The sequence below is a fragment of the Electrona antarctica genome (assembly GCF_951216825.1).
Source record: "Electrona antarctica genome assembly, chromosome: 19".
Taxonomy (NCBI): Eukaryota; Metazoa; Chordata; class Actinopteri; order Myctophiformes; family Myctophidae; genus Electrona; species Electrona antarctica.
This window is the reverse complement of record NC_136800.1, coordinates 11,958,905-11,985,048: the sequence shown is the minus strand read 5'-3', so window position 1 is coordinate 11,985,048 and position 26,144 is coordinate 11,958,905. Positions and strand designations below refer to the sequence as shown.

Here is a 26,144-nt window from a genome sequence, read left to right as displayed (position 1 = left end):
TTTCGATCTTCATCAGGTCAGTATAATGTCTGTTGGATCACAGCAGAAGGCTTCTTTTTTTGTTGTTCATTCAGCCATTCATCCACCTTTGTGTCCATCCATAGCATAGGGCTGTCACAAATATTACATAATTGTCTAATCGCAATAATATTTTTATAATCGTCGAAATGAAAGAAAAAACTACTATTTCCGCTATTTTTAAATATTTTTTGTATAAAATTATTAAATATCTCAGTAATGTCTTAGTATATTTAAGTCATGTCATCTGCCCTGTGCAATGTTTGATTACGAGGCATTAAAGGCAATCTGAAATTACATATTTATTCATATTATGTTGTCCAATGTTCAACGCCAACATCGTTAATCGCAATTTCTTTGTAAGAAAATTAATCGTGACAGCCCTATCCATCCATCCATGCCCTCACCTGGAGGATGTCCAGAGTCAGATTCTTCTGTCCCTTGGGCTGCAACATTACTAGATGGAGGAAGTTACAACCAGACTTGTCTTGGGTTTGCAGATCGGCCCCTAGACATGCCAACGGCATAAACAATATTAGTTTGCCTCTTCTACAAAAATAAAAGTTACTGTTGCGTGTGCCAAGCTGTCATTCTCTTGTATTATATCCTACTTGTATTATGTATTTATTTCCCACCACGGAGTACCCTCGCGGCAGACTATCCAGCATGTAACTTCCACCTCGGAGGAAACTCTGGTAAGGCCGGCAGTGTCGGTAGGCCAATCAGAGGCAGGCGGTGCGTTACCATGTCTATGCTCGGACGTAGAAAATATATATGCGGTGCCCATGGGGCCTCTAAAGCGGTGCCCGTTGGGCACTGGACTACTTGGAATGATGCAAGTTGGAAATGCATGCCCCACGCACCCAGATATGTCTGTGTCCCTTTTATGGAGTTCTGTGGTCATGCCCAAATATGGTTGTGGTGTTGGGATGTCAGAACAGGCCAGCTTGTGGAGTTCTGTGTCAGGCATGCCCAAATATGGAGTGTTGTGAGGTCAGAACAGGCTAGCTCCATATATGAACACTCTTCACATATCTCGGGAGCATACTGGGCAAGGATGGTGGATCAGATGATGACATCAAAAGCAGAATAAACAAGGCCAGACACGTTTTCACCACGCTACGACCCATCTGGAACTCCAAGGCACTGTCCCTCCGAAATAAGACCAGAATATTTAACACCAACGTCAAGTCAGTTCTCCTCTATGGATCAGAGACATGGAGAGTGACAAATACTACCACCAACAAACTCCAGACATTTGTCAACAGATGCCTAAGGCGCATTCTGAACATCAGGTGGCCCGATACAATATCAAATGCCAGCCTGTTGGAGAAAACCAACCAAAACTCCATCAGCCAGGATGTGAAGAAGAGAAAGTGGGGGTGGATTGGACACACCCTCCGAAAACCTACTGACAACATCACTAGGCAAGCACTGGACTGGAACCCACAGGGCAAAAGAAAAGTGGGGAGGCCAAAACAGACGTGGAGAAGATCAGTGGAGAGTGAGGCAAAGACGACCGGATTATCGTGGGCCCAGCTGAAGAAAACTGCTCAAAACAGAGTCCGATGGCGGAGTGTGATTGCGGCCCTATGCTCCACCTAGGAGCCTACAGGAATAAGTCAAGTAAGTCAAGGGCAGGGGCCCTGTCCAGAACCTGGACAGAGGCCTTTTGTGGCGGTTCTGGACAACTGTGGGTCCGACCGACTCGACACCGGGCACTGCACCCCCTGCGGTGGTGTGGAACGCGTGTGTCATTTTGAAGTCGGTGGGGCGAACGGTTCTCGAGTTATGTGGATTACACACACGTACAGAGACTTGGTGCATTTATAGATAGATAGATATTCTGATAGTAAACATCTGTCAGTCTGGCTCAAAGTGAATAGTTTTGGTAAATAAAGAATACATTTTCAGGTCGGGATACCAATGTCATCCAATTAGGAGAGCAAACGCATACAGGATAAACACGTGAAACTGGAAGTGATTGAGAAAAAAAATAGCAGACAAACATACATCATTACATTATACATTGTAAGCATTATACAACTGGAACATTATACAACTGCATGAATATGGTAAAAAATGGGTTCTCTTTCCTGACTGGATGAAATTGGTATCCCATTTAATATCCGTTTAATAAAGAACTGGAGGAATGGGAATAAGGCTCCTGTTACTGAACAAAGACTGACTAATAGAAGTGATTACTCTGGCTCTGGCTTTTACTCACCATTTGAAAGGAGTACTTTGATTGTTCTCCAGGCACGACAGCTGGACGCTAGTAGCAATGGGGTGTGTCCCTTACAATCAGTGGCATTTACATCTGCTCCCTGGAAAAGATGCACCCATTCGTTTACTGTGTTATATACAACCACTCATCCATGGCCTGTGATTCATCATAATGACAACACTGCATGTAAATGTTTTCTTTGTGTAAATTGTTAGCACAGGGGAATTGACTCTACTATAAATATTGTTATTTAGATATAGGACAGTGGAGAAAGGCAGATGTGGATGACTCGGTATCTGTCTATTTACCAGTGCTCCACATGCACGCACAATAAATATCCTGGCATGCGGGTACAGGCCTGCACTGATAAATAATAATTTAACATTTTCCTTTATTTTTAGTGAGAGTGGGCCGGGGACTCTCGAAAACACTTTGGCCCGATTGTGTGTAAGGAGCAGCCTGGCCCTTTTGGGGGTTTGACTTGTTGATTTGTTTGTGATGCCTGATTTGTGTGGCATGTGGTAGTTAGGACACTATAATGGTTTCTGAATATTACTCAATGAGTTTTAACAAGGCTTAGACACATTCACATTTTCTGAACAATTTGAACTGTTACTGTACCTATAGTTTCCAAATGATTTAATTAACATACTTCAAAGGACTTCTCACTAACCATAAGCCTGAATACAATTTCTTTGCAAGTTTGCAAAAAGCTTTGATTGCATTTCAAACGAAAGCACAAGTCAATTCAAAAAGGGTGCAGAAAATGTTGCTTTTGCAATAATTACATTATTTTGTAACGGTGGTAAAGTCCATAAAAGTTATTGAAGTGTTGAAGTGCTAATTTAAGCAGTCTTAACAAAATGTTACATACCATTGAAATAAGGTATTCAGCCAACTCGCTGTGGTCAAATAGTGTTGCTCTGTAAGGGAAATGCAATCGCTCGCGCGCGCGCGCACACACACACACACACACACACACACACACACACACACACACACACACACACACACACACAGACACAGTCCTCAGAAAACTCTTGATTTTTGTTAAGATATTATGATGATCTCAATAGTTGTTTTTATACCGTTCTCTATATATGTTTTCATTTCATTTTGTTTCAGCCAACTAAATCACTTACTTGTGTAGTGGTGTCTGGTTGGCTCCGTCGCGGATGTTGATGACATCACAGCTTTTGGTGTATGATGACAACATTAATTTTACGGCCTCAATGGAGCCCTGGGTGCATGCGCAGTGGAGTGCTGTCGACTTATCACTCTGGAAAGCAGAGAATGGATGTTACAGCAGCGGTTGATTCAGAATACTGCTGCTCAAGTCAAGTCACATAATTTATTTATATACTGTAGCACATTTCATATGACAAGTGCCTACTCAATGTGCTTCAAGTCCTTAGTATTACTATACCATGATAGTGGATCATAGCACACTTTGGTTTAGGACCAAAATGTATATCTGACTGTTATGAACCGTCCAGACCTCTTACTTATAGGTCGATAGGTCAGTTTTATCCTGAGAGTCTAAATTAAATGTGGAGAAGCAGCATTTGGTTTCATGCACCACAAACCTTATTTATTGTATGGAACAAATTCCCAGAAAACTGCAGGTTTATTTTATATACTATTAACTCTTGAACTATTCGTTAATGTTTTATAATGATGTTTCCTTTGTACTGTCTTCTCTATGTTTTACACAAGAGAACAATTAGGCTGAGAGGATGTCGGTTAAGCAGACGTCTTTCTCGAATCATTTAGAGGAAACCATACACTATACTTTGGGAAATGCAACAGATCTAATTGAAGTTAATTTCATTTATGATGGTACAGAGTTGTTTAGAAGGTTTAACCACATTTCCGCCATCTCAAGAGGGTGTAACATAATATGATAATGCAACAATTATGGTTTATGAGTGTATGCGGTGGTTTCACCACTCTAATACATACTCAGCAATGAGTAATGCAAAAGAGAATTCACAGCACACAAGAGGACTGAAATGTGTTCTCTTTTTATTTCTACAATTGCCAGCTTAAAAACATGGTGACCAATTAATATTAATAGCCTAAGTGTGTCCCCTTTTAGGTGTTGATATTTGTCAAATACATTTGCACATACATGGAAATTGTCCTAGTATGCATTAACCCCTCCAAACTATTAGGAGCAGTGGTCGCTTTTAATGTGCTTTGGTTACAGCTTCGTTACATATGTATATCCACTTTGTATAAAACCATCATGATTCTGAACAACACCTACAATCCATTGCACACATAACAAACGGATGTAGTGCATATTGCTTGCCACAGCTGTATTGTTGACCTAGTCTGATGCAGTTCGAAAATATATGCCAACAGTGTAGCAATAAACATTCAAGAGTGTTACCGGATTGGTTTAATTGTGCATGTGATGTCTTTGCTAACATCCCAAATAGGTACACCTGATGTTGTTTTTGTTCACACCAGCCACAAGGAAGTCCTGCTTTTGGAGGTGGGCTGTGTCTTTGATTTGTACATAGACCAGGCATTCCAAGATAAACATTCTAAGTACCAACCATTACTTGAAATCATAACAAACCTTGGGTATCGATGTAAAGTCGTCATACTGATATTTGGAAGCCTGGGCCATGTACATAAACTGACCACGAGTGGCCTAACAATAGCTGGCATGACAAAGAGCAAAGGCAAACAACTTGCCAAATACTGCTCTGTTTCAGCTGTTATAAGCAGTTTGTCTGTGTGGAGGAGAAGGTGCCACCTGTATCATTAGGTGCCCATGAACTCTCAACCCCGTTATATTTGTTTCTCTGTAAAATGAATTGTAATTTGCGGATTCAAATAAAGAAGTGTGTGTGTGTGTGTGTGTGTGTGTGTGTGTGTGTGTGTGTGTGTGTGTGTGTGTGTGTGTGTGTGTGTGTGTGTGTGTGTGTGTGTGTGTGTGTGTGTGTGTGTGTGTGTGTGCGCGTGTGCGTGCGTGTGCGTGCGTGCGTGCGTGTGCGCGCGCGATGTGATGTGACCTGTTGCTGGTCGATACTGGATCCCATCTCAATAAGGAGTCTGATGACGTCCAGGTTCCCACCACGGACTGCTAGGTGCAGAGGGCTGCAGAAATACTTATCCACATAGTTTACGTGCGTCAGAATTGAGTAACCCAGCTCCTCTCCTATACAAAACACAAAGAGGGAGGAAAGGGAGTGAGAGAGAAAGCAAGAGAAGGGGTACAAAGGAGAGGTGAGAAGAAGAGGAGAGAATGAAATTAGAAAGGATGGGACACAAGGATATGGTTGAGATAGCAAAGAGTAGAGAGGAGTGCCTGCATACATTGTCTGGTAGCTTCTTCTGTGATAAATCATTTTATTTTATATTTTATTTTTTGAATATTTTTGTAGACAGAAATGTGACTTTCAAAGAAGATACAGCAATGATCAGATAACGCAGACTTTAGCCACTCACAGCGATGTTCGATATGTCCAGGCCTTTGGAAATGATCAGGTCTAGAGTGTGTCCTTTTTCTTTTCAAAATATTTTTGTCTCCACCAGGCCGAAGGCATGGGGAGAGAGTATGTTTTGCACTCCGTCCGTGTGTGTGTGTGTCCGTCCGTCCTTCCGTCCGTCCGTTACCAGCTAATCTCCGGCACCGTTAACTCGGTCGATGCCAAACTTTGCACACACACTCCCTGGATGCCAACGATGAACCTCTGCCCCACATTTTCCAGAACGGCCTGTTATAGCGCCACCATGAGGCAGCTCAATTTTTTTACCTAAAACTGCACCGATCTGCGTGAAACGTTGCATGCACACTCCCTAGAGGCCAAGGACAAACCTTTGACCTGCATTTTCCGCATCTGCCTTTTATAGCGCCACCAGGAGGCCGACTTTTGTAAAACACATTTTTTTATATTACTCCTCCAGATTCTGTCCAAAAATCTCACAAATCGTTACACAGTATCTCTATGGTCATGTGCTCAAGTCGGATCTGTCCGATATTTCATATTCCATCCTAATTGGCTATAATTGGCTTTCACAGTTTGCAAGATTGCCCCGTTTTGAACAAAAGCCTCAAATCATGAACGCAGCATGCAATTTACGTGAAATCTTTCACACATTTTCTTACTAGGCTGAGGAATATATCCCACCCTTTTCACATTGGCCTGTTATAGCGCCACCAACAGGTTGATTTTTGCAAAACACATTTTTGGAACAAAATGCCTCAAATCATCCAATTGCCATCAAAGGCGTATGAAGAAATGGCACCCTTTTCACATTGGCCTATTATAGCGCCACCAGGAGGCCACAACCCGACCTGCCCTGGTGGAGACCTGTGCCCCGAGGGGCACTTTTTCTAGTTTTTACATTTTTCAATAACAGAAATCTCAGAGATCTCAGGGGCAGGCAACTAATGAAAATACAATGTTGTTGAGCAACACCTGCCCCTCCCAGACAAAAGAAAAACAAAATTCTCCCCTTCCCTGTCCCAATTTGATAAGTAAGCCAATTCCCCTAACCTCTCTATGGGTACTCCATCTCTGCTAACCCCCACAATAAGACATTGGGAGGGTGAAGAATAAGATGGCTTTGGGTCTCCTCCGGTACCCGGGCTGTCAAGCCACCATCTTCTTTTCACCAGACCTACATATTCAAACATATACAATTTCCATGCAATCCTGCCTGCATTGGAAGGAATCTTTGAACAGAATGGCAACTCCACTGCTAGTTTTGCTTCGTAGTGAGGTCACAGATGTATGTAGGCCTACCCATACTTCGCTAAAGAATTTAAAATTGGGAGGTGTTGAGAACAGCTGCATTGTTATCTAACCACGTTTCAGTTGAAAGTATAAAACCTGATTATGATCAATAATAAACTCATTGATTGCTTTAGCCTACCAATCAACAATCTAACATTGAAAAATGCAAATTTGAATAAAATATTATCTGCCCGGTTCTTTGAAGACAGGTTGTGCCTGAATGCATGTTAAATTTCCTATATTTCCAGAACTGGGATCTTTCCGGTTCCATGTTCGTATGTAGCCTATCAAAACAGGAATTTTGGAGGCGAAACGAGCAGGTCCTGACTTATACTGTTGAAGGCAATAGATGTTGATATCAGCTCTCAAATGTATTTTGTAAACCATTGGCAGCATGCTTGGCTTGTCTGCAGAGGACAGAGTTAGTTTTTGATGGTGTCGTGGAGGAACGTTGGCGGACGGACATGACAGTGGCGCTTTTGTGGGGGCAAACACTTTCTGGGACAGATGATTTTATCCGACTCCGTCAATAAACAATGTAAATAATGCAGAGAGAACCGTATAGGACCTCAAAGAGACTGGTAGTCTTTTTAAACAATGAACCTACAGTAACATCTGTCTAAACAACATGATATCTCTAGTCTACATTCTCCCTATTTGGGAAGGGACAAAAAATACATGAAAATATAATGTTTTTAAAGTGCATTTCCATGTGTCCTTTAGTTTGCTTAGCTGGGCAGGAACAATAAAGGATATCATATTTGTATATTGTACATATAACATTTGCCTGGAGCCAGGCGGTGTTTTATGGTTGACTTACCTTTCTGAAGAACTACCTCCAGGGACCTCCTGGCTCCAGCAACGGCAGCTGCGTGGATGGGATAATATCCCAGTTTGTTTTGTTGACACAGCTTAGCTCCGTGTTTGTACTACAGTAGAGCAGAGGACCACAATATCAAAATCAGCATGTCGGGAACACAAATGTTTGTAATAGCCTTGTTAATTTGGTTTTGACTCATGGAAATATCTTATGTATACTGTACACAGCGTATTTTAAAATAACGCAGCAAATTGCTCAGGGATTAAAAGCAAGTTTTCAAAATGAAGCCCAACCACAGAAGGACTCGGACGTCGATATGAGTTTTCATCATATCCAAATTGAATAAATCCAACTTGAGGCAAGGTGACTTCTCCACATTTTCAGCTGAATGGTTACAACTTTTACAATCTGCATCCATTTGAAAATGTAATTTTCTCAGCTTGGCGTGCATATAGACATTTTGTATTGTCATTATAGCCCTTGATTACCAGTAGGCCGTTTATCGTTGCTGTTGCAATCATTTATCACCCAATGTATTTTAAGGGATATAGCGTTACTATGTACTGTACTAGATAGCCTTAATGGCTTTGTACTGTAGGCTTAACAGTGGAGCGTTAAGGAATAGGGTTGTTTGTACTGTAGTGTAGGCTCACTCACCAGTATTTTCAGAGCTTCGTGATTGTCCACAGAGCAGGCCATCGTACATGCTGTGTTCCCCAGGTCCCCTGTGAGATCAGCATTGGTGATACCATAGGACAGTAACGTCTACACACACACACACACATGCACGCGCGCGCGTGCGCACACACACACACACACACACACACACACACACACACACACACACACACACACACACACACACACGAAAGCGTTTAACATGAGTAATATATTGCGTTGCTCTGCAAGAGGCTAGCCAGGGTCTGTCTGGAGCTAAACTCACCCCCACATAATGATGTTTTGTAAATATTTGACTTGACTTTTATATAGATTAATGTGTGATCCACAAAGCCACACAGTTTGAAAATACCCCAAGATCCACATCTTGTGGATCTTGTTGGTTTAGTTTTATTACATTCAGAAATCAAAGTAAGATGAAGATGAACAAACGCTAACCTCTACTAAGTCGTTGTATTGCAGGTTGACAGCGAGATGCAAAGGGGACATAGATTGATTGTTGAGCAGGTTGGGGTCGGCCCCTAGGTCCATCAGGCATACACAGCTCTGTCTCTGCCTTTTCTGCACTGCCCAGTGTAACGGAGTATTCCCCTCCATATCCGTGATGTTCACATCTACATGGCACATTCACAACACGTGAATAAATGAAAGAAGGAGAGACAGTGGGTGGAAAGACAAATAACAAAATGTCAAAATGTTTGCTCTTGGATTTAAAAACGATGCACGATGTTATGTAATCCGTATACAAAACTTTGGGCCTATTGCAACATGTTGTGATTTTGTACATCTGCTATTTTCGCACGCACGCAAGCATGCACGTGTAAGATCTTGATGTGATATTGCAGAATGAGAAACAGGGAGACTCAGGTAGTAACATCGATACATCTCTCAGTAAACATGGTTTATTAGAAAAGTCAATTTGGCTGACATGGTGTGTCCGATGCAAGGGACGCCAACTGAGTCCGCTGCCAGTCCGTGAGTTCAGTTGCAGTACATCTCCAGTCCGAGGCTGAGTCTATCTCTGTTACATCATCTCGTACAGTCCAAGTCTATATGAGTCCATCTCTGTCTAAGTCTAAGTCCCTTTGTTCAACCATGTTACTTATAGGGGGAATTACCATGAGTGTCTATGTACGGGCAATATGTCTGTGTGTGTGCTTATGTAAGTTGGGAGTGCTGTTGATCAATTGTACCCCTCAAAAATATGTATATGTATGTGAGTTGATGTAATCCAGCTGTGGGGGCTGACCTATTGTGTGTGCTTGTCTGTGTCTCCTTATATGTCTCTCTGCCAGTGAGCTAGTGTACTTTACCTAAATAAGTGTAATATTGTATAAAATGTCCAGAAGATACTTAAAGTCAATACACAACACACGCACGCACGCACGCACGCACGCATGCATGCACACACGCACGCATGCACACACACACGTACACACCTTGTAGTCCGATGACTTCCACTATGCTCCGTATAGTGTGATCATGGCCCCCTGCTGTGGCATGGTGGAGAGGGCCGGCTTCGGCACTGTCCCTGACACCCAGGTATTCACTGTGCTTCCTTAAAGCCTCTGAGTTGCCTTTCTTAGCCCACTGGTAGTTAAGAATTGAGAATTGTTAAATACATTTTTCTAAAAAAATATTTGTTTTGCCTATTGTTTCTCCCTACTTCCTATTTATTTCCAAATGACATGGTTATGCATTTTTATTTCTATTGATCAACTGTATCTTTCAAAAATCTTTTTTTTTTTCTTCTTTTTTTTTTAAGTTAGTTTTTGTGCCCCTTTTCTTTTTTATAATTCCCCTCCCGCCACCCCTTCCAAGGTCTGTCCATCTGTAGGCAGTGTCAGTAAGCACTCAGATGTTGGTCCAAATGACATTGTCCAACATCGTACTGGCCAATATTTGAAGGAAAAAAAACACATAGACATGTCTATCTTTCAAAGGTTTCAAAGCTCACCTCAAATACTTTGGTGGAAATCTCAGCAGTGTCATCTCCCACCATGACATTGTGGTAAATGTTGCTCATTACAATGTTGTTCTTTGACATGTTCACTGGATCTCCTTGACTCAGAGAGACATTTCTACTGTGGTTTATAGTTTATACAATGATGTAGAGTCCCAAAAGAGCACTGTTCGGGGGAGATCGTCTGTAATTAATTATATTCAAAATTACACAGTATAATATAGAGATTCTTCATAAACAGAGAAATATAAACGTAACTGTAACTTGTGAAAAACTAAACTTCGACATCCATTTACATCATCATCTTGCATCATCTAGGTACCCTTAATGCAGAGAATAACAGTGAATAACTCAGACGTTATGTACGACAAATGTGTTCATTAATTTAATAATGGCCTTTCTGACCTTTGACCACCATGTCAGTGTGTCACATATTGAGTGAGAGATCTAATATATTATACAAAGTATCACAGCCTTGTGTCCTGATTAAGACGATGATGATACACTGTACTACTAAATGTGGATGGAGTGGCACGTACCTGCTGTACTTACAGTATGGGGTATGTAAATAAAATAAACAAGTGTACAGTGATTTGAAAACCCTATAAAAGCTTTTAGGCTAATCTAGAGCTATACCAAAGGCATTGTTCAGAGCTGTGGAAGTGTTAGTGAGATTGATAATAATAAGCAGAAGGGTGTTTAATGGACATAAGGACTCTTAACTGTGGACTTTTGCTATCAGAATTTAATTAATGTAAATTCAAATCTTCCATTCAAATGTAACTACTATAAATGCATTAAGCAAACGGAAAGTGAAGTGGTTCTGGCCTTAACAGGACAGCTATAACAATGTGTATGGCATTTTGTCTACAGCAACCTTGAGCCTGATTTGTATAATATATATTAAGATTATGAATTAGCCATTGTTTCCCTGTTCTCCCATGTTTCTAATATCTAAAGCTGAAACTGTATGTTTTGAATTGTGCCATAAGAGTTTAAATCTTAATATATAAAAAAAGAGAAAAGAAGATATCTTTCTCCTACCGTGTGCTGTGGTCCTCAGGATACAGTAGAGCAGCGAATTGTTGGCTGAAACCTTTGCTGTGAATGTTATAACGAGAGCGGTCATTTTTATATTACCACTTGACCACCATCTCATTTACACTGGGGGTGTATTCACTATCTATGAACAATATCAACATGTTCCGGTTAAACCTGCCTCCAGTATGGGGGTGGGACTTAAGAGTGTCTGGCCCAGCTGAGCACACCAAATACATTTCTGATATAATCATAGTAATTGCACGTTGTGCATACTGTAAATAGACAGATGCATAGATAGATAGATCCATCCATCATCATCTATCAGATGATTGTGATGTTTAGATTGGCCTTGAGCATGAGAACGGCCACTGAACCGAAGTCAGGCTTTTAATCAGAGGCTGTGCCTCTGTCTCATTCGCTTTGCATTTGGAACAGAAGGTTTTGGGTTGCCACAGAAGATGCAGTTTGAATGGACCTGAAGTCAACCACCACAGAGGGAAGATTGATCTAATTTATCTACTACAGCAATGTCTCTGTTCCTGGTTGTAGTTTCTCAGTAAATTCATCTCAAACTAGAAAAAGTGCCCTTCCGGGCACAGGTCTCCACCAGTGTGTGTGATGTTTGGCAAAATGTGTAGGAGTAATATATAAACGTGTGTGTGTGTGTGTGTGTGTGTGTGTGTGTGTGTGTGTGTGAGACGCGGCTTGGCCTGTTGTAGCGCCACCATGAGGCTGATTGGAAAACTGTCAAGTGGCATTTCTTCCTCAGCCTAGTGGGAATATGCATGCACAGTTTCACCGCAATCCGACGCTGCGTTGAGTAGTTGTGGCGATTTGTACAAAACGGGTACAAAGCGGGCTACTCCTGAAAAGTTTAGAAGCCAATTGTAGCCAATGAGGGTGGATTATGTGAAATTTGGATAAAATCTGAAGGAGTAATATTAGAAAATGTGTTTTACATATGTCGGCCTCCTGGTGGCGCTATAAAGAGCAGATGTGAAAAATTCCAGGCAAAGGTTTTTCCTTGGCCTCTAGCAGGCCCGCGGGAAGTACTTTACACTCGCAGGGGCTGAGCGTCTAGTAGGGGGTGCGCGCGCGTAACGCGCGCCGCAAAAATGCGCGTGCACGCACATCATGCACGCGCATTTTTGCGCATTTTCACGCGCAAACGTGGCCTTTACTTTCCCTCTCCACACGCAAGTTATATGAACGAACTGACACAGGCAATTAACCAGGATAAGGTGCCAATACTGTGATACAGCATATTTATTAGGCCTGGCCTGTCTCTTTTTTTTTTCTTCCCCTCCTGTTCGAGGGGGGGCTGTGCCTTGGGGGAGGGGGTGCTACAACCCCCCCAGCACCCCTACTTCCCTCAGCCATGGCCTCTAGGGAGTTGGCATACAAAGTTATCCACAGATCCATGCAGTTAGAGGTAAAAACACTTTTCGGCCAGTTATAGCGCCACCATGAGGCTGAGTTGAAAATGTTCATGTGGCATTTCTTCCTCGGCCTAGTGGGAATGTGCGTGCACAATTTCACGGAAATCACACGATGTGTTCATGATTTGCAGCATTTTGTTTGAAACTGAGCACTCCTGCGAACTTTGGAAGCCAATCTTAGCCAAATCTGAAAGACCTGTTTCGTTGAATGGCTCTAGAGAGACTGTGTACCAATTTGTGTGATGTTTGGACAAAATCTGTAGGTGTACTGTCCAAAAACTTGTTTTGCACAAAGCGGCCTCCTGGTGGCGCTATAACAGGCCGTTCTGGAAAATGTGGGGCAGAGGTTCATCGTTGGCATCCAGGGAGTGTGTGTGCAAAGTTTGGCATCGACCGGGTTAACGGTGCCGGAGATTAGCTGGTAACAGACGGACGGAAGGACACACACACACACACACGGACACACACACGGACGGAGTGCAAAACATACTCTCTCCCCATGCCTTCGGCCTGGTGGAGACAATAAGTAGCTACTGTACATTGTATTACAATCACACGATGAATGTATGTTTGGTGTCACATGGAATTCTGACCCGATGCTATGCCAGAATGCTGGCCTAGAGGTCTGCGAGCACCTAGCCTGACAGCACGTTGTGACAGCCTTTGCTGTGTGTCACTCCCCATGCATCTCTCTCTCTATTTCCTATTTACCTACAAATAAAGGCATCAAAATCCCCAAATAAAACAAAAAAAATGCGATGTATTTTCGTATATATATATATATATATATATATATATATATAATCAAATGGCAGACAGTTTATAATACCTAATATTTGAATAGCTTCGCATAACTGAGGTATGACAATACAAGTGTTTGTCCATAGCCAACATTAAGTACATTGGGCCTCATTCACTAAGCTGTTCGAAAATAGTGCATGTGGAAATACTGTAAAGCATGTGAAGGGATGTGTATTTTCTCTAAGCACAAACAAACTGAAATGCGATTCACGAAAGGGGTGTATAGTCCTGATATGTGCGTATCCATCCGAATTCGAATGTGATCAACAACTAGCGGATCACATGGTGTATATATTTTTTGTCAGAGGCGCGCTGGAGATCATTTGCATTCTTCCACGCCATAAAAGACCATAAAAGGCAACTGGAAACGGTTGCCTTTTAGACAAAAAACGTCATTACTCTTCAAAATGTACAGATCTACTTGTAGTACAGCGCAATCGAGTCCTTCATGTGATGGATCCGTTGCTAAAGTAAATAGCCAACTCTCATGTGTAATGAGAATAAGAAGTTAGATTACAAAGTTTAACCTCACAACCAAAGGATCATAAAACTGGAAATGTATATTATATACGTAAGCCCTTCATTTTTTATCCCACGATTTAAAAAAAAATTGTGTAGCCCTAAGCTAATCCTGGGCGCTACTCTCCCTCTGCCAACCTGGGGAGAGCCCTGAACTGAGCTCATGCTTTCTTCAATGCATGAGGAGTGAGCAGGCCGCTTCTTATTAGCCTTCGGTCTGGTTTATTAACCAGGCTAGCTTCTTATCACCATATTTAATTCTGATGTTATAGTCCAATTTATAGTATAGGCTAAATACATTTTATGATAATTGTTCCATGTGTGAGGATTGTGTGGAGATTGTGTCAGTGACAGTGTATGTGTGGGACTGTGTGTGGTTGTGTGAGTGTTCACTTGCCAGGTGCTGACTGCTGACCATTGCCTGATTGCATGGCAGCCATGAATCATCACATACTGCTTCCAGTGTTTGGTTGGAGTCTATTTAGACTCCAACTATTTAGTACCTTCAAACACCTGTGGTATCTGGCAGCATTTGCAGTAATGCTGTCCACCCACACATGCAGTCTGTGTTGTTCCTTGTTAGTTTACTGTAGTTATAGTTTGTGTGTCTTGAGTCATTTTGTTATGCGAGTTGTTATTTCCATAAGAGAAAGGGAAGAAGAGGGCGGAGGGGGGAAGAGAGATCATTTTTTTAATCTACAGTAGGGCCTACATATTTACACATAGGCCTATATCCGATCATGCGGTAAGTGTACCTGAGGTAAAACATAAGGTATAATTACAGCACCGGATAGATATCCGGTACCATGTGTAAATATGTTTTTAATAAAGGTTTTGTTTATTTTGTGTTTGTCAGGTTAGTGGTTAAAATCAAGGTTAGGTTTAGAATCATTGTCTATTTATCTGAGTTGATCTGTGTGTAATTTACAATTACACACAAAAATGGGATTCACTCCCATCAATTTATGTTGCATGCATCCCTTGCAAGTGGGTGCAAATGCACCAAATGTAAAGTTCAATGTAGCATGAGAAATTCAAGAAAAAATAGATAAAGTGCCCCTCAGGGCACAGGTCTCCACCAGAGCAGGTCAGGTTGTGGCCTCCTGGTGGCACTATAATAGGCCAATGTGAAAAGCGTGCCATTTCTTCTTATGCTTTCGATGGCAATTGGATGATTTGAGGAATTTTGTTCCAAAGCCTCAGCCTAGTAGGAAAGTCAGTGAAAGCTTTCACGTAAATTGCACGCTGCGTTCATGATTTGAGGCATTTTGTTCCAAAAATGTGTTTTGCAAAAATCCACCTGCTGGTGGTGCTATAACAGGCCAATGTGAAAAGGGTGAGATATATTCCTCAGCCTAGTAGTCGGAAAGTCTGTGAAAGATTTCACGTAAATTGCACGCTGCGTTCATGATTTGAGGCTTTTTGTTCAAAACGGGCCAATCCTGCAAACTTTGAAAGCCAATGTTAGCCAATTAGGATGGAATATGAAATATTGGACAGATCCGGCTTGAACACAAGACTATATAGATAGTGTGTAACGATTTGTGGGATATTTGGACAGAATCTGAAGGAGTAATATCAAAAGAATTGTTTTTCAAAAGTCGGCCTCCTGGTGGCGCTATAACAGGCCGTTCTGGAAAATGTCGGGCAGAGGTTCATCGTTGGCATCCAGGGAGTGTGTGTGCAAAATTTGGCATCGACCGGGTTAACGGTGCCGGAGATTAGCTGGTAACAGACGGACACACACACATGGACGGAGTGCAAAACATACTCTCTCCCCATGCCTTCAGCCTGGTGGAGACAATGAACAGTGCTTTCCTTTTATAATCATGGCCTCTCAGCCCCACCCTGTGGCCAGTTTTGTAGTATGCGTCTATGAGAAACTCCATTCGTTTCCCCATTAGCCCTTGCAATTATAAACCCATTAAATAATCCCTGCAGTCATTTCCATCTTTTCATAATAACTTTAATTTAATTAACATTCATATCTGCCCCTTCACATACAAGTGATGTCATGATCAAGTACATGTACAGTATGAAGTATAGGTGTCAGAAACATAGATAGTAAAATCCTATAGGCTATGTTAATTGTGACGCAGGTATGAAAACGTGCATTTTTCCTGTCAGGGTTAGTCACCCAACGCCTCCATATATGGTCATGCCTCGTGACATCACGTGACATCATCAGGGATCTCCATATATGGGCATATATGTAGTCGCGACGTAGACGGCATCGCCAGGGGCCCTTCCCCATATATGGGAATGTCAATATATGTCCATATCACACCTCCATATATGGTCACACCTCGTGACATCACATGACATCATGGAGACCCTAGATCTTGTGCGTTTTTGGTCAAAGACACTGACCTCATGATCTAACCCTGGATAACCATACATGGAGAAGACTGGATCATCACCTAGATCTGCATATAGAAGCCGGCAAGCAACTCTACATCTGACCTCAAACCTCAAACCATTATATCTCCATATATGGAGCTCACCTGTTCTGACATTCCATATGTTGATCCTTCCCCACCCGTCCTTCCTGTTCTGACATAAATTCCATATGTTGATCTGACCTCATCAAACCCTGTACACTCAAGACACGTATGGCCAGTACAGAATTAATTCCATCCCGTATTAACTTCAAGAGTGTTCAAATTATATAACGGTCCATTTTTACACAATCAGAGTTAAATTAACACACCTGTCTGGCCAGTGGCCACTATACTGTCAAATGACAGTATAGTGGCCACTGGCCAGACAATATTTCTGTGATGCCAGAAACTGCATGGGATCACATAAAGAGTTAAGTGCCAGTGTCAGAATAGGGGTGGGGGTTTCTTTTTATAATACAAGGGTAAAATAGAGTGAATATATCACATAACCCTGGCCTTGGCCATGAGGACATTACTCCTAAAATAGCTCCCATATATTGATGGTAACAAAACTTTATGAGCTTATACACAGGAAACTATTAAGACTAGAGGTTAAGTACATACATAATATAATAAATATTAAATTATATTATATATATTCAAAGCACAGGTGGAGGTCAGGCTTAGTGGAAGAATCGGCCTACTAGAATTTACAATTAATTCTTGTCATTTTAAAGTTGCAAATTACTTATTTACATTCATAATGATTGCAAAACTTGCAAGAATTGATTCAAAAAGTCCCAAAGAATCCTCTTGGCATAAGATTCTGTCTAAGTAGGTCAAGGTAAAATTGCATTATCAGCATCCCACCACTTGGCCATGTCGTTCAATTATTATAATACCCCTTGGCATGGTTCAATTCATTCACTTAAGTGTGAACAGACTGAACACAGATATTAAATTGTGTGCACACAGTCATGCACACACACTATAGGTCTGGATCAGCAAAGTCACTATTTTCGCTTCTCTAATCACTTAGTGTAAAAGAAATATGTAACAAATTAAGTATAAATTTGTACACTTCCAGAGTTAAAATACCAATAGTTTTACAGTGTACTCTATGGTAACAACTTAATTTTGCTGTAGTGTGAAAGAAAGATTTGTATTATCGGGTGTAGTATTTTTGAAGGCCATAGTTATTTTGTTGGCTACAGGGTTTCTTGGTGTTATGTCTACTCATTTTTGGTCCAGGGTCTGCCCATTTGTTTTAGTTTGGATAACTGATTGAGCCTTAATAAATAATTATGTTAACGATATCAGGGCTGGTGTAACAAACAGCTATATCCCAGCTATATTCCTATAGCGTTTCTTTTAATGGACCGAAATAAAATGCACTTACTTGTTTAACAAGCTCATTTTGCAATAGCTTGCTGCTAGTCCAGCTACATTAACATTTGTAATTTTGTATAGTCGGTCAAGTAGTTCAACTGCTTTTTGGAAATGTATAGTTTAACTACTCCTGCTACAAACAACAACTAAAGGGATATTTCCTTTTCAAACCCCAAGGTCATTATAACATCTACTCTGGCTTTGGTGAGCACCGACAGTTATGTTAAATATTCATTTTCCTGAGATTTTCTGGACAGAAACACAACAGGTGAAAATTTACCAAAATGTTTTATTCAAATGTAGCCTATACACTACAGTACATTCAAGTGTATTGCAGCGATCACTCAAAGGTTTTCAACACAAAATATGTTCCTCAAATGAATGATAAAAGGTTTAAAAAAGTAGTTAGTTTTCAATTAAAAGAAATGCTTGGGATATGCTGCTGTTTGTTACACCAGTCCTGATATTGTAAAAAAACAAAAAACAAAACAGAAGCTTGGTTTTGACCAAAAATAAATAAAATAAAAGTAAATCTTTGTTCCAGCATTTACAAACAAGTGCATCTTGTGTTAAAGATGCCTTGTGGAAAGGACAGATTAATCACAGCAACACTTTTTACAATGGCCTCACTCAAGTGAGTGAATCTGTGACCACTCACTGTAGGCAAGGTTTCTCAAGTGTGGAGATGCTGGTGTTTCTTCAATCTAGCTGACGTACTGTAACTCGTGTCACCCTGATTGCAGGGGAAAACTAAGGCTTTTCTCCTGCATGGACACGCATGTGTTGCTTCAGTTGATTTGAGCGACTGAAACGCTTGTCACACTGATTGCAGGGGAAAGGTTTTTCTCCAGTGTGGACACGCAGGGGACGCTTCAGTTGACTTGATTGAAACGCTTGTCACACTGATTGCACAGGAAAGGAAAGGTTATAATGTGCTGTTCCACTGAGCATAATAATGCATTATGACCAGCACTTCTAATATGTTATAAACGTGGTTATAAGTTGTTATTGAGTATTATAATGCCTTATAAGCACATTATAATGCATTATAAATGAGCTTAGAAATGCATTATAAAGGCGACCTTAATATAAAGTGCTACCATGCTGGTGTTCCTTCAATCTAGCTGACGTACTGTAACTCCTGTCACCCTGATTGCAGGGGAAACCTTAAGGCTTTTCTCCTGCATGGACACGCATGTGTTGCTTCAGATTATTTGAGCGACTGAAACGCTTGTCACACTGATTGCAGGGAAAATATTTTTCTCCAGTGTGGACACGCAGGTGTGACTTCAGAGCACTTGACTGACGGAAACACTTATCACAGTGATTGCAGGGGAAAGGTTTTTCTCCAGTGTGGATGCGCAGGTGGCGCTTCAGATGACTTAAGTGACTGAAACGCTTGTCACACTGATTGCAGGGGAAAGGTTTTTCTCTAGTGTGGACAAGCTGGTGTGACTTCAGATGACTTGACTGACTGAAACGCTTGTCACACTGATTGCAGGGGAAAGGTTTTTCTCCAGTGTGGTTGCGCAGGTGACGCTTCAGTTCACTTGAAAAACTGAAACGCTTGTCACACTGATTGCAGGAAAAGGGTTTTACTCCAGTGTGGACAAGTTGGTGTGACTTCAGATGACTTGACTGAATGAAACGCTTGTCACACTGATTGCAGGGGAAAGGTTTTTCTCCAGTGTGGACAAGTTGGTGTGACTTCAGATGACTTGACTGAATGAAACGCTTGTCACACTGATTGCAGGGGAAGGGTTTTTCTCCAGTGTGGATGTGCAGGTGACGCTTCAGTTCACTTGAACAACGGAAACTCTTTGGACACCGATTGCAGGAAAAGGGTTTTACTCCAGTGTGGATGCGCAGGTGGAGCTTCAGTTTACTTGAAGAACTGAAACTCTTTGGAGACTGATTACAGAAGTGGGTTTTCTTTCCTGTGCAAGTCAGCTGATCTTCACGCGCTTCTCCTGGCTGAGATCTTGGTTCATCAGTGTGTCCTTGTTTCTGGCTGGCTACAGCGTCGATGGGTTTCTGACAGCCTGCTGAGGTGATCTGTCCTTTGCTCAGCATCTGGTAGTAGAGGTCATCGTGGGTCCTCATGTGTTTATGGAGGAAGACCTGAGATGTGCAGGTATATGGACACTTAGAACAGGAGTAGACCCGAGTCTTCGAAAACTGTGACCGCCTTCCTGAGAGAGGGAGAGAAAGTTAGAGACAGGTGAAAATTGGTTGCAGCAGTGGCCAGCAGTAGAGGTTATAGGAGCGTACTACTTGTGGACAAAGGGTTCCCAGGTTCAATCTCCTGGACCAGCTGGAAAAATCTGTGTGGGAGGGATTTTGATTGATTGAATACTTTCGTCAGAAATGTCAACAGCACATGGTACAGTCAAGACATTAAGGCTAAAAGCATAACACAAAAAAGGCCTGGGGACTTGTTTCCATTGCGGTTCAATTCATCAACACGGCATAAAAAGTAACTGTAATACATGTCATTAACAAATTCAAAACAGTATTTACAAAAGGAGAAAGGGGACAAATGTCAGTGAACGACACCACCTTTCTATGGGAAATTGCATTTACGTCCCCTTGTGGTCTCCAGATAGATTTAAATGGATGATGGGCATTCCACATTAAAAATGTTTGTTCTATATTTGGTACTAGTACCAGTCCAGATCATTGTAGCTCCCTGTAGTATTGTGGCTGTGGGTGTAATCACTTTGGAGAAGTAGTTAGTCAGGTACAGTATGAGGGTATTGATGGCACTGCCCCTTTGACTATCTTAAATGCCAATTCCATTTTTATTTGATTAACCCTGTCTTCTACCCTGAGCCATCCCAGACTAGCAAAGTGTGTTGGAAATGGAATTAGGCGAGTCATAGGTTTTAGGCTGAGAAGTAGTCAAATCGGTAAAGAAAGAAAAGCAGTGAGTTCTCAGCTTTGAATATAACTTAGTGGAAAAAGCAGCACTCCAAAATAAAAGATGCAAGACTGGCTCAGCGTTCTCAAATAAACATGAGAAACTGAGCCAATCTTGCATCTTGTATTTTGGAGTGCCGCTTTTTCCACTTAGTTGGTTTATGAGTTAAGTAGTCAAATCAGTTTCTTTTGGAAGGTTCAGACCTTCCAAAAGAATAGTTGTTAGTGACATCTGAGATGTTGGAGAACCAAGAGGTGCAAGCATAGTCAAAGTGGCATTGAATGATCGAGGGCTCCAGCAAGAGTCTTGAGAGCACTTTTGTTGACAAGAGGAAATTCTGCCCAAAAATCTTGTTCTTTGATTGACTTTCTTGATAAATTTTTGATGTCATTTTTTCACCTCAGTTTGATGACCCTCCTATATTCAGCCATTAGTGTAGATTTTCGTCTTACAAACATTAGATTCCCATTGACAATGAATGGAGAAATTACGTCATGTGGACGAGCAAATCCGTATTTGTCTTACACAAAGTTTACATTACCAATGAAAGGAGAATGTACGTCATATGTGGTCGAGCAAATCAAAATATTACGTCATGATGATGTATGATGATAAGAGTGCCCCTCACTTCACACGGGTGTGAAAAATACGGCCCAAATCAGTTTGTCAAGAATACAGGTAATCTCTTCTATGCTTGAGATTACTATATCGTAAACTTTTACCTTGAAATCCTTTGCTTTTACATTACTAATGGAATGTTTGGACCCAAAAAGATTGGATCCTGTTTTAATGTCAGTTTATCGGAAAGCCAAGTACAGTACGCCAAGTTCCGAACTGAGTTACTGAGGGCTTCCTCAACTTTGTCCTCACCCCAAGTCGTCAGCAAACAAGAACAAATTGCAGTTACAGGCTGCTTTCATGTCATTAATGTATAGAAGGAACAGTAATATTGGCCCTATACTGTAGTATGCTTCTGTGGGGAACCCCACAGTTCCCGGGGAGGAACGAGGTGGATGTATGTTGACATAATGTGATGTCATTACATGGTTCCCTCAAGGTACCATCCGGTTCACAGATGTTTTATCAAAACCAATCGCCTTCAGATTATTCATTATGGTACAGTAACAGTGTAGGATTACCAGACAGATGAAGAGTCCACTCCACCACCTCATCCTCACCGCTACTGCATTGCTTCAGGGGTGATGGTGGACGGAGAGCATGGCAAACCTTTTTCAGCGGCCGTTTGTGAAGGAATGAAATGGAATGCATATCACCTAGGAAGGACAGAAGTGTGAATATAAGACATAATAAAATGTATATACTGTACATGTATACACATACATATTATTTTGGGGGTCCTTGATGTGAAAAGGTTTGATTACCTACCAGTACCACAGATATAGCAACATAATTTTTTTTATTTTGATAACCGTTAGGATTTAGGAGTCTTAATGGGTTAATATCTATATATATATATATATATATATAACTTTTTCTACTTCCGTTTTGTTTATGAACGCCCAAAATACAAAGGATTTGTGTTCAATAAATACACATGAAGCCATATTAAATTCATGTTTTCAATGAACATATGTACCGTCGTCTGCATCATCATCACATACGTCTGCTGCAGCTCCATGGTCAGAGTCGGTGCAGTGTGTCTCATCCTCCGAATCAGTGTCTCTGTACTCCAAACCCAGCATACTGTAAGCTTCCTTCATGGTAGCCTCACATTCTGCCACAGAGCTGCAAGGCACAATCAGGGATGCATAATGCATATTATTGAGTGAACATTATTGGGATTCCACTTTAAGCTTGAATATGGGTTGTCTAAAAGTGATGCTGCAGCTTTGATGGCTTCATAGATTCACATGACAGCACACAGCAACACGATCACCAGTGCTGTGTAAATTAAATGATGTTCGTTTACACTTCGTTTCTGGTAATAATGTGTTGAATTTATGTTAATGTGCATTTTCCATTTTTAAAGGGGAAAAAAGTGTTACATCACACTTTGTTTCCCCAGTTTTCCTAATACTACAGGAAAGCTACCAAATGTTGGTGGCCTCCCTGTAGTACCTGGGAGGGGCCCCTAGGGGTCCCGGGTCTCCTGTCAGAGACCTCTGCTGTACTCTACATTATTGCATGCCTTGTACTGTATGTATCCCAGGGCACTCACTCGCAGAGACTGCGGAACACAGTCAGCCGCCTCTCTCTCCTCTCTATCAAGGGTTGGCTCCAGCTGCTCTGTGATGTTCCTGGGTTCAACATCTTTGTCACCTTCTCTTTGATCCATTCTCCGAGCTCCTCTCGAGTCATCACCAACACATCTTCATCACCATCCATCGCAACTCTGACAACCTGACAAATCCTACTTTAAGGTGGTTTGAGGATCGATGTTGTGGAGGCTAAGTGAAATAATCCCAATCTGTGGCACAATATATGTTTAGAGTTAGAATCATACTAATTGTTGAAACATACAGATCTGACCACAGTACCCTTCCGATTACAAAACAAAAATATTAGTCTGGTGCATTTAAAGGTACATTTACAGTCTAATCTGTCAAGACAAAACATTATTTGCATTATAGCAAGCTAAACATTGGTTCAGTTTTTGACAATTAATGCTGTAGAAGATATTGATGCCTTCAAGTGCTTTTCTGAGTAAAAGAGTAGACACACAAGACGAGACTCACCATAGGCTCAATGATCTCTCCCTAACCCGTATAAACTATTAGGGAAAAAACATAGAAATCTGTAAGCTTCAATTCAATACATAATTCAATACATAATCACAAAGGAAGACTAGACTAGTGTGTGTGTGTGTGAGACACATTGCTAGTACAACCATTCAAGATCAGTTTTAGGTTATTGGCTGTTGAATTTGCAGATCAGTACAAGTATAGACGTCCCACTTTAATGTTTAATGTGTGTATAAACTGAACTCACCCTACTACTGGAGACTATACAGAGGAGTACATCCTCACTTTGTTGACCAATCTAACTGATGGCAGCCATATTGGTGTGACATTAGGCCACTTCCTACTTCCTTCACAGGTGTTACCAATGATACTGATTAAGGCTGTATTACATTCTGGTCAAATGAGTCAGGGTGCTACTGCTGTGCATGTTGGCTCCCTGTAAACGCTCTCTTTCTCTGTGTGTGTGTCTGTCTGTCTGTCTGTGTGTGTGTGAGAGAGAGACTGTCTCGAAGCTGAACATTTTCAAAGGGCTTTGATTTAAACGCATGACAAGCAATACGAACATCAAGGTGTTTCTGCTGGTGAGTGGCACTTTATTGTTGCAACATTGCTGTCAAATGTAGGAAAAGATGCACGTTTGCATGCATATCTTGGTATTTTTTGTGAAGATCTTTTTAAAGGTCTAAATGTCAGTTTAGCGAGGCTTTGATATTTTGTAATTTTTACTTTTGAATAATACTTAAATACTTTAGTACTTTAAAGTACAAATGTGACAGAGCCACTTTAACTCAAGTACAAATTTGAGCAACTTTCACTTGTTCAGTAAAATCTGTCCAGGAGTATAAAGCTAGCGGCTCTAGCCTATATCAAGTCTACTTTACACATAGTTTGAAGTTTATCGGTCGGGACAGACAGACTCTTGGAGATTCTGTGCTCGATAGATAAATAAAAGTTAGGTACCTCAGTAAGTACATCTAAACCCTTGTGGCAGGTTTGCATGGCTATCCAAAAGAAAGACCTCCTTTCTCCCTCTCTCTCCACCTCCTCCTTTGGTGCAGCTGAGAGATGCTGTCTGTATCTACTCTATTCTAATAATCAGAAGGTCACTGGGTCTCCTCCAAAGTGCCCCTGAGCAAGACAATTAACCCTTGACAGCCAAGCCCTTGACCATCTGAGTAGCTGAGTGAAGTTCAAACTGAATTTGACCCATAAAGCCCCCTCCTCTTCCCAGGGCCTGAAATACATTTGGGCATTTATACACTTTGGGTGATGCTACTTGTGAGCTTAACTAAAGGTCCTCCTTCAAGCGTAAAAACATCAAAATGCGCACAAAAATAGGTTGATGGAAACCCAGTTAAAGTCCTTTAGCCTTTTCTTTATTTGCAGTTTAACTTCTCATGCTACAAACAACAATTTTCATGACTCTGATGAAGACCACAAGGTCGAAACCTTTGTTTTACTTTAAGCACCAAATAAAAGGCCTGAAATGTCCGTGCTGCTCCAGGGTCCTCTCCTCCTCCAAAGATTGTGGGCAATAACATCAAATTTATATCCATTAGTTTTATTTGAACATTACTGTGTTGAACCATAACCTTGATAAGCTTTTGTATTCTGTCCTGATCGCTTTGAATGCATTTGAAGGCAGTGTATAGACTGTGAAGAGTAAGACATGCCATGACATGACAAGCCTACTGTATACTGTCTGATTGGCTAGCCCTGATATTCTTACTAACCTAGTCCATCGCTGTATCCATCGCTGAGAATGTATTTACTTTCAACTTTATATTGATGGTAACAAAACTTTGAGCTTATACACAGGAAACTATTAAGACTAGAGGTTAAGTACATACATAATATAATAAATATTAAATTATAATCTATATATTCAAAGCACAGGTGGAGGTCAGGCTTAGTGGAAGAATCGGCCTACTAGAATTTACAATTAATTCTTGTCATTTTAAAGTTGCAAACTACTTATTTACATTCATAATGATTGCAAAACTTGCAAGAATTGATTCAAAAAGTCCCAAAGAATTCTCTTGGCATAAAATTCTGTCTAAGTAGGTCAAGGTAAAATTGCAGAAAAATCAGCATCCCACCACTTGGCCATGTCGTTCAATTATTATAATACCCCTTGGCATGGTTCAATTCATTCACTTAAGTGTGAACAGACTGAACACAGATATTAAATTGTGTGCACACAGTCATGCACACACACTATAGGTCTGGATCAGCAAAGTCACTATTTTCGCTTCTCTAATCAATTAGTGTAAAGTTAAAATTGCTAGACTTCCAGAGTTAAAATACCAATAGTTTTACAGTGTACTCTATGGTAACAACTTGATTTTGCTGTAGTGTGAAATAAATAATTAATTGTATTTTTGAAGGCCATAGTTATTTTGTTGGCTACAGGGTTTCTTGGTGTTATGTCTACTCATTTTTGGTGCAGGGTCTGCCCATTTGTTTTAGTTTGGATAACTGATTGAGCCTTA

At 41.0% G+C, this 26,144-nt stretch overlaps 2 protein-coding genes across 6 annotated transcripts in view; both read right to left on the bottom strand.

The window, feature by feature from the left end:
- The window catches only part of trpa1a (transient receptor potential cation channel, subfamily A, member 1a), a gene marked incomplete at its 5' end in the record, with an annotated part of 31,976 nt that extends 21,432 nt beyond the window's left edge, over window positions 1–10,544 (bottom strand). Inside the window, 10 exons of the mRNA XM_079530364.1 lie at window positions 426–526; window positions 2,246–2,345; window positions 3,120–3,168; window positions 3,388–3,524; window positions 5,272–5,417; window positions 7,820–7,928; window positions 8,477–8,584; window positions 8,936–9,111; window positions 9,937–10,087; window positions 10,455–10,544. Of these exons, the coding sequence (XP_079386490.1) occupies window positions 426–526; window positions 2,246–2,345; window positions 3,120–3,168; window positions 3,388–3,524; window positions 5,272–5,417; window positions 7,820–7,928; window positions 8,477–8,584; window positions 8,936–9,111; window positions 9,937–10,087; window positions 10,455–10,544 (1,167 nt within the window). The remainder of the gene's footprint in view (window positions 1–425; window positions 527–2,245; window positions 2,346–3,119; window positions 3,169–3,387; window positions 3,525–5,271; window positions 5,418–7,819; window positions 7,929–8,476; window positions 8,585–8,935; window positions 9,112–9,936; window positions 10,088–10,454) is intronic.
- A 7,755-nt stretch (window positions 10,545–18,299) lies between these two features.
- Window positions 18,300–24,018, bottom strand: LOC306943436 (uncharacterized protein). 5 transcript variants are annotated; one of them, XM_079529765.1, is made up of 6 exons: window positions 23,900–24,018; window positions 23,647–23,681; window positions 23,130–23,378; window positions 22,548–22,696; window positions 22,129–22,224; window positions 18,300–20,222 (listed from the first exon to the last, which is right to left on the bottom strand). In XM_079529765.1, exons 3-6 carry the CDS (start codon window positions 23,294–23,296, stop codon window positions 19,198–19,200), a joined length of 1,437 nt encoding a protein of 478 aa, XP_079385891.1. In that variant the 5' UTR covers window positions 23,297–23,378; window positions 23,647–23,681; window positions 23,900–24,018; the 3' UTR covers window positions 18,300–19,197. The 5 variants fall into 5 exon arrangements, with proteins under 5 accessions (XP_079385891.1, XP_079385889.1, XP_079385892.1 ...); XM_079529763.1 differs by having other exon boundaries at window positions 22,090–22,224; window positions 23,900–24,017; XM_079529766.1 differs by lacking the exon at window positions 22,129–22,224.
- Window positions 24,019–26,144: the final 2,126 nt, after the last annotated feature.

Excerpts from the sequence above, each read along its gene's own strand:
- LOC306943436 (XM_079529763.1), bottom strand. The coding sequence starts at position 23,296 with ATGGATGGTGATGAAGATGTGTTGGTGATGACTCGAGAGGAGCTCGGA. Across the intron at positions 22,697-23,129 it reads GTGTTCCGCAGTCTCTGCGA|CTCTGTGGCAGAATGTGAGG; the intron begins GTGAGTGCCCTG and ends TGTGCCTTGCAG. Across the intron at positions 20,223-22,089 it reads GTGGACTCTTCATCTGTCTG|GAAGGCGGTCACAGTTTTCG; the intron begins GTAATCCTACAC and ends TCCCTCTCTCAG.